The sequence below is a fragment of the Chanodichthys erythropterus genome, chromosome 11 (genome assembly GCF_024489055.1).
Source record: "Chanodichthys erythropterus isolate Z2021 chromosome 11, ASM2448905v1, whole genome shotgun sequence".
NCBI classification, from domain to species: domain Eukaryota; kingdom Metazoa; phylum Chordata; class Actinopteri; order Cypriniformes; family Xenocyprididae; genus Chanodichthys; species Chanodichthys erythropterus.
The window spans coordinates 16,224,070-16,233,085 of NC_090231.1; the positions used below are offsets into that span (position 1 = coordinate 16,224,070).

At 37.5% G+C, this 9,016-nt stretch overlaps 1 protein-coding gene across 2 annotated transcripts; it reads right to left on the reverse strand.

Moving 5' to 3' along the window:
- Positions 1–636: 636 nt before the first annotated feature.
- LOC137031145 (uncharacterized) lies at positions 637–2,074 on the reverse strand. 2 transcript variants are annotated; one of them, XM_067401834.1, is made up of 3 exons: positions 1,523–2,074; positions 1,116–1,426; positions 637–990 (listed from the first exon to the last, which is right to left on the reverse strand). In XM_067401834.1, the coding sequence occupies exons 1-3, from the start codon at positions 1,766–1,768 to the stop codon at positions 900–902; spliced, it is 648 nt and encodes a 215-aa protein (XP_067257935.1). In that variant the 5' UTR covers positions 1,769–2,074; the 3' UTR covers positions 637–899. The 2 variants fall into 2 exon arrangements, with proteins under 2 accessions (XP_067257935.1, XP_067257934.1); XM_067401833.1 differs by having other exon boundaries at positions 637–1,426.
- Between the last annotated feature and the right edge of the window lie 6,942 nt (positions 2,075–9,016).

The window sequence follows — 9,016 nt, forward strand, 5'->3', positions numbered from 1 at the left end:
GAATGCAAATATCTTTGTGAGGGAACGCTAAGTTTCTCGGGGAACGCAATTGATTTGAAATTTTTTTTTCTTTCTCCCATCCCAAATTTTTTCCACCACTACGTCCCGGGACTCCATACGAGTCTGCTCAGTGTGCACGAAATGGAGTCGCGATATCAAGGTCCCACACTCCCGGAGAATCTCATTATGTCAGTGTGAAATAAACAGTTCTGAAAATGTAGAAATTACAGTTTTTTCCAATTGCTAACACACAATTTTTCAAACTAGTCTGGTTTTATCAAAACACTAAACACAATTCACAAAACCACACACCCAAACTGCAAAATACCTCATATATCCTGCAAAATGAAGCACTGCAACCGAAACTACACAGAGCATTATCAAAATCAAACTTTTGCATGAAATGGCACACACTTCATTCATATTACCAGATTTTTGCCTAACCACCTACACACTGTTGGGCATAATGAAAAGCATCCCCATCTTTAGTATGCTTTGCCATAATACTAAAATATGTATCAGATTGTTCACATGCACAGAAATATTTGCAGATACACACACATGCTGTTGCAACATTTTTATTTTTTTTCCTTCACTACAGTAAACAAGTCAGTACAACATAAGCACAGCAGATATATTTACATGGGACTGAACAAAAATATTCTTACAAAAAAAGTAAACTGAAAAAGAAAATTTCTGAAAAAAAAATATATTACAGTAAAAAAAAAAAAACAAAAAAAAAAGGCAAGAAAAATAATTAGGCAGCATCTTGCCGCACAGCTGGGTCTGGCCACAACGCCTCGTCAACATCACAGGCAATATCTTCCCTTGCCAGACATCGAGGGAAGAAGCGCCTTGAGTGCCTTATCCATCCCTGAATTGCACCCACATCAATCTCATCACATGCCTCTTCCATGGCCTGCACAAGAGGCATGCGCACAAAGGGCTGCCGGTCGTATACCTTCCACCGCCATGCCGAAAAGAATTCTTCTATGGGGTTCAGAAATGGTGAGTATGGTGGGAGGTATTGCACGAGAAATGTTGGGTGGTCAGCACACCAGTTTTGGACTGGGGCTGCACGATGAAAGCTCACGTTGTCCCATACTACAACGTACCGGTTTCTTTGATGGTCTGCATCATTCATACGCTCTGGTGGTATGAGAATGTTGTGAAGTCTGTCCAGAAATGTGAGAATATGGGCTGTGTTGTATGGTCCAAGTTTGGCATGACGGTGGAGGACACCATGCATATTGGAGATGGCAGCGCACATTGTGATGTTCCCACCACGTTGGCCAGGAACATCTATAATGGCTCTGTGGCCAATGAGGTTTCTCCCTCTTCTTTTGGTCTTTGCTAGGTTGAACCCAGCCTCATCTATAAAGATGAACTCATGTGGGATTGCATGAGCATCCATTTCCAGTACTCCCTGAAAACAAAGAACAAAAATCACTCAATATGGTGTTATCCAGTACACTGGGAAACAATGTTGTGTGTAGTGTACTGCAGTCAATATAGTACTTACATCCACATATGCTCGTCTGAACTCTTTGTTTCTTTGAGAGTTTCTCTCAAACAGCACCTTATAAAGTTGTTTCATTCTGATTTGGTTTCGCTCGAGAATGCGAGCCAATGTGGACAGACTAACTCGTTGAATGTTGTTGAATAAGGTGTTGTCTTGGATGATGTGGCTTTGAATTTCTCGTAATCTGATTTCATTATTTTCCAAAACCAAGTTTACAATGGCAGCTTCCTGTACCCCGGTGAACATTTGGCCCCTTCCTCCACCATGGTGTCGTCTCTCAGTCCTTTAGAAAAAATAAAATAAAAATATATATAGGGCTTGGACAATGCAGCCTAAATATTTTCCCCCACAGTAGAGTACATTGTACAGGAAACTTGTACAGTTCATGAATGGCTGATGTCATACACTAAGTAAACAGGTGTCACCCAACTGATACACTATGACATGGGGTATACTACATGTGTACTACATGAAATTTTGGTTACATACCTGTTCTCCAGTCTAAAGGTCCGGATGACAGAGGTGACAGTAAAACGGCTCAAGTTTGGCTGCACTCTCTGTCCAGCCTCACGCATTGTCAACCCATGGTTGATGACATGATCTACTAAGGTTGCTCTGATTTCATTTGAAAGTGTTTGTCTTCTTTGGCCATGAACTCCTCTACCTGCTCTACCCCTACCTCTCACTCTTCCTCCCCCTCTTATTCTCAACCTCCCTCTTCCTCTTCCTCTCTCTCTGCAATGTCTTCCATTGTTGTTGTAAAAAAAAAGGTTCTCACCTGTGGTCTTTTCATAGTGCTTACATCCTGATTGAAGTGTTAACAATTAACCACTGAGGTGTTTGGCCAGGTGGCACATGTAATTGGACAATTAGCTCATGTAGTGTCATTTTGAATGGCAGTGTTTTGAAATGGCAAACATGTGACTTTATGTCAGATTGTTGTGTCTTATGCAGAGAACTGTATTTAGTGAATTTAAAAAGTGCTATTTTGAAATGCAAAATGTGTGTAAAACAGAAAAGGTGTTTAGACTTTTGGAGACTTGAGAAGAAGTTTTGCTCTCTGTGTGTCAGTTTAAATAATTGTGCTGTGCATGTCATTTTAGTGTGTTAGCAATTGGAAAAAACTGTAAAGTTAAAGCTCCAATCTCCTCCCGAAAATCCAGGAAAAAAGTCTGTTGGTGCTTCAGTGACTACTTCAATCAGAGAAGCTGTCAATCACAGTTGTCAATCATGACAAAACCCGCATCAAATAACTAACTAAAACAAACTTATTTAAAGAACGAACACTTTAACTAACATCAGGGTGATTAAAAAAAAAAAAAAAAAGCCTAAAATGAAAGAAACCCTCTTTTGGAAAAAATACTTTGTTTAATGTGACTGTTTCATTTGTGGAGAAGGCGGGGTTTGGGATCAATCAAGACGATTGAAAGGGCCCTCACACCTGGGCTCTCCGCCACCCATTGGCCTTAGGAAAACAGTGAACAGTGGGCTACATGCATGTAAGTGAGTAAATACAAGGGAAATATCAGTGCCCAAGGAAGTCGACCGGAAGTTGAAGTCGGCCGCGTGCCGCCATCTTGTAGCAGAACTTCACTTGCGTTAGCATCCCATTGACTCCCATTCATTTTGGCGTCACTTTGACAGCGAATAATTTTACATCTGAGGCGTTTAAAGACTCCATTTGTCCATTATTTATTTCTAAAGATACACGACAATGTATAAAGAGCTCCATTACCTTCTATGTTACATTATGGCCCCGTAGAAACAGTTTTTGTAAAAATAGGCTAACGATTGCGTCATAACCACTCGACTCTCTGTTGCACAGTAAAGAAATCACCGTACAGTCAGGAGGAGAAGCTCGCAGGCAATAGTATGCATTAACTTAATATGGCGTACTGGCGTTACATTTTAAAATACTATACAAAATAATTAATCAGAATACTTACTCCTGCTCACTCACGCCAAAGAACTCCCCGCTCAAGCTCGCCGTCTCTGCAAGATTAACGATGGCAGTTTGCACGCACAGCTACTAGAAGATTTACATCTGTCAGACAGGTTGCTGACGTCATCAAGCTTAGTTTGAGTCTGCGCATTCTTTTACTGTCTATGGGAAATATGGCACAGTCATTTCAAAGTGCCACGCTTCCTGCTGCCAACAGGTGGTGCTTTGACTGTAACTGAATATTGCCATGTAGATGTCTTCAAGCCAGGACTATTATCATACATGTGAAGTTTGGAGCACATCAGACATTGTATGTCTGAGTTAAAACACCTTCCTGCTTCATGGCGTTAATCACATACATTAGCACTTAGCCAAGTGTTGCATGATTTAACGTGTTTCTAGTATGTTTGGCACTTCGTGGCATATTGAAAAGTGTTTCTGGGAGTGAATTACAGTGTAAAGTATGCCATTTCCTGTTACCCACAGGTGGTGCTATGACTAACTGAATATTGCCATGAAGATGTCTTCAGGCCAGGACTCTTATCATACATGTGAAGTTTTGGGGCAGATCGGGCATTGTATGCCAGAGTTACAACAACTTCCTGTTTCATGGTGAAAACAGGACACGGACACGCCCTTCAGCGAAAACTCTAGACCTTTGCAATTTAACGTCTCAAAGGCCTATAGATTAGACTGACCAAATATGATGTTGATCTGATTAAAGCTCTAGGAGGAGTTCATTAAAGTAGAACATCTGGAAATGCCAAAAACTGCCCAAATTTTGCAGAGAAAATTAAAAATATCTAATTTCCTGCTGGATTTACAGATTATGCACCCAGGGACTTTTTTGTAGGTATTGGCCTGTTATGTGTCTACCGAATTTCATACCTGTACATGAAACGTAGCGCAAAGGGCGCTTAATTGAAATTTTGTAGGTGGCGCTATCGAGCCGTTTTGCCACACTTAATTCAGAAACCCATATCAGATTTAAATTTTCACCACTTCTGACATTTCGGAGAAGAAGAAGAAGAATTGGCCGAGCAGTTACAATAAGGTCCTCACATCCTCGGTGCTCAGGCCCTAACAAGATGAGTCTTTAACCTTATATTCGGTGCACTATAGGAATATAGTGTGGAGTTTGCTATTTTGCTGTATATTCATATGCAAACATTTTTGATATTTAACACATTTTTTGAGTACATTTATGTACCTACTTGTTCAAAATAGCCACTTCAGCAAATGGTGTATCAGTTGTCTGTTTATATAATCATCTCTGGCATTTCAGAACCTCTCAACTAAGTGTTTTTTAAGGACTTTTTATTCTGCTTTTAGTAAATGGATAACTGGAAGCTATAATGTTAATACAGGCATATTCACATATGAATCACATTCAACAAAACTGAAAATCTGAAAGTATTTTGAATCACAATATGTGTGACATAAATAATGTTTATCCATATTGCTCATGATTTAAACTATTATAATTAAAGGGATAGTTCACCCACGAAAGAAAGAAAGAAAGAAAGAAAGAAAGAAAGAAAGAAAGAAAGAAAGAAAGAAAGAAAGAAAGAAAGAAAGAAAGAAAGAAAGAAAGAAAGAAAGAAAGAAAAAGAAAATTATTAATAATAACTTTATTTTTATATAGCGCCTTTAAAGTAGCTTCTCAAGGCGCTTTACATAAAACAAGCAAATGAGAATACAACACACACAAAGTAAAACAAGTTATGCATATACATATGAAAGATAAAAACAAGACTATCAAGAAAAAGCTACCCTAAAAAAAAGGGGAGGGAGTGCATTCCAAAGCCTAGGAGCGTAGGATGAGAAGGCCCTATCCCCTACACAACGCAACCGTGTCTGTGGGACTGCCAAAAGACCAGCTTGTGAGGAGCATAAGTGATGCTTGGGTGTGTATAAGGTTAAAAGTGCAGACAGATACTGGGGGGGCCATACCATGCAGTGCCTTATATGTAAGCATGAGGATAACCTGACTGGAAGCCAGTGCAAGGACTTGAGAATTGGTGTAATATGCTCATTTCTCCTGACTGAATTTTGCACACATTGTAGTTTAAGTGTGCATTTAGGAACCCAAGCCAGCAGTGCGTTGCAATAGTCAATGCGGGAAAACACAAAAGTATTAATAAGCCTTTCAGTCACCGAGAGCGATAACATAGAGCGGAGCCTAGCAATATTTCTGAGATGAAAAAAGGAGTTCTTTACAGTGTACTGAACATGAGCGTCAAAAGACAAACAAATATTACTTCAAATTCAAATATTACTCCTACATTTTTTAATTTGGTTTGTGATTTCAAAACAAAGCCAGCTTTATGAAGCTGATGTGAGGTGCCAATAAGCAAGACCTCTGGCTTATCACTATTGAGACACAAAAAGTTTTGGGACATCCATGTTTTTATCTCAGAAATACAATGTTTTAAAAAAGTAAGGTTTTGACTATAGGCTTAGAGTGAATGTAAATCTGAGTATCGTCAGCATAAAAATGATAATTAAGCCTGAGCGATCTTAAAAGCAATCCAAGTGGAAATATGTAAATGCGAAAAAAGTAAGGTAAAAGAGTAATTCTGTCATCATTTAGGCTACTCAACCTCATGTTGTTCCAAACCTCTATGAATTTCTTTCTTCTGCTGAACACAAAAGAAGATATTTTGAAGAATGTCGGTAATAGAACGGTTGATGGACCCCATCTGAGCTCTCAAGAAAACATTGAAGTGCATAGAGAACATGTGCTTAGTAAAGTGCTCTGGAGTTTTAGTTGTTATTTAAGGTTTTGGGAGAAAATTATTAACTATTGAACTAGCATATTGCATATAAAAATTAGTTCAAACTTTGACCTGAGGAGGGCAGTAATACGCTTAGCAGCGTCTACACTGCTGGAATTCTAATAGAGAAGAAGAAGAGAGCTAGTTCAAAATGAGCATTTAAGGTTAAAACTTATATAATTTTCAATTTTTTTTAGAAAATGAGCGATAGTTTCACTAGATAAGACCCTTATTTCTCATCTGGGATCATGTAGAACAATTTGAAGCTGCAGTGAAACTAATTTTGACCTTCAATCGTTTGGTGCCCATTGAAGTCCACTATAAGGAGAAAAATCCTGGAATGTTTTCATCAAAAACTTTCATTTCTTTTCGACTGAAGAAAGAAAGACATGGACATCTTGGATGACATGGGGGTGAGTAAATTATCAGGAAAAGTGTATTTAAAAGTGAACTATTCCTTTAAGCCTTGTCTGTGAAACTGGGCATATATGTATTAAAATACCAAATAATACCATTGGAATTTCCTTTAAGTCCATTTGGCATGATAAACACTTAATTTTGTTTCAGGCATTGTACACTGCCCAGTCAAAAAACACGCTGTTTGGATTTAAATAGGGAAATACTTAAGAGTGATTATTATGTTTCTAGCATGTTATATGTTTGGGAACAATTCTTCTAAACCTAATTGATGGAGTGTGTAGCTTTTCATTTCTTAAACAACCATGTATTAAGATGTATCATGGCTATATTCCAGGATGACAAAGCCAACATTCATCACACTCAAATTAAGAAATAATGGTTGGGATACATGAATTTGCACCTCTGACTGAATCCAGACCTTAAATTCATTGAAAGCCTTTGAGATGTGCTTAAGTAGCTTTTACAGAATGCTAGACTCTTGCATTGTCAATACAAGATCTTGACCAAAAATTGATGCACCTCCTAATGGAAATAAATGTTGTGATGTTATTTTCATCAAGAGGTGCTTATATTTTTTTTGTCAAGAGCTTGTTTGTAGAAATGTTAATGTCTCAGACACCCATGCAGAGAGAAGAAAAATACTCTTGTATGTTACTGCAGACATCAACTGACAAATCTCTGTGTTTGTTAAATATGTTGTTTTGTATGTTATTTAATAAAATTTCCCGTTGGCCTAAACAAGGGCTTGATATTTTTGTTACCTTGTCTGCCATTTAAATTTTGCTGAAAGCCATTGAAGGATGTAAGTTACAGTACTACATAGCATTTCATTTTTCAGAAAAAAGCTATTCTACTTAATCCAATCAATAAGAATATCAATAAACTGCAGGTTTATGTTTTCATTGAACCACTTTAAAATAATAATAATAATAATAATAATAATAATAATAATAGGTAGAAATGTTCAATAGCTTTTCCTAGACTTTCAGGTATGTGTCTATAAAGAAACTGACACACAAAAAAAAATTTACCATGAGATTTTTCTATATATTTTTTTTTTCTAAAAAAAAAATTCACTATAATAATAATAATAATAATAAACAAAATGACAACTAGCCCTGGTATCCCCCATACTGCTGGTTCAGTGAAACCAAAATTCTCCTGGTTTATCAGCAGCCTTTCATAGTTTGAGTATGGCTATAAAAACAGAAAAGGAAATAAAGGGTTTGTGTTAATGCTCTTATTCAACTTCTGTTAATGCTTCTCAAGTAGGTTGCAGGTCTGATTGGGTTGAGAATAGCAGGAGAAACAATGCCAACAAGATCAACTTTTAAAAGGGATATGTTTGTTATTGGTTACAAAGCTTGACATCTATACAACCCTACAGTATTTTGGAGAAAATTCTCTGTTACTTGGTATAAGCAGCAAAATTAGTCAGATACTAGCATTTTTGGTTGATGTAAACAGTATCTTTGTGGAAAACAGAACGCTGTGTACTAAAGCCTAAACCTCATCCCAGCTGTGATGCAATGCAAAAGGAGAAGTATAATGCTGCAGGTTGTTTTGCTGTTTCAGGGCCTGAATGGTGTGCAGTAACTGAGAAACCAATCAATTACAAACTACAGTATACCAAGAAATTCAACATCAGTGTGTCAGATCATCTAACTGTGATCTGGCACCATAAGAGAGACTCATGAAACATGGTAATTATACAAAACACAAGAAATTCAATGAGTCGCCTCATAGTCCTGACCGCATCCCACTGAAGTCCTGTGGATTGAGCTGCTGAATCACTCTATTTAAGCAAATTACCTTTTTACTCTTTGTTTAATATAATATGCCATCTAATCAACTCACTTTATTCCCAACTGATGGAAAATGATTCACTTTTTCTCAAGTTTCAGTTCCAGTCACTGCTTTAAAATAAAACAAAGAGGTTTAAACGTTGTTTCTGCTTTTTAGCTATACACTCCCAACAAAGTACTTTTTAATTCAGCAAATTAAACCGATCATTTCACATACAGCTATTGCTAAATAAGGTTGACTATAGTGAGCCACATTGTTTGTGCAACACTCCAAATGTGCACAAAATGTCACAATCGGAGCCCGAGAGCTGTTGTTAGCTTATCACAGGATTACTGCCACCTTCACCGTTTCGCAAGAGTAATTACCTGTGAAAAACCAATTAAATTTGCATTGTAATAAAGTCGAGATTACGAACGTAATTAATTTTCAATTATGAGGAAGCCCCAACAAAATGATTACACAAGAACGGCCAACTACCTCAGTAACGAGACTCATTTAGGCAACGTCTTGCATCAATTTTCATATATTCTGGATAAATATGCATCAGAC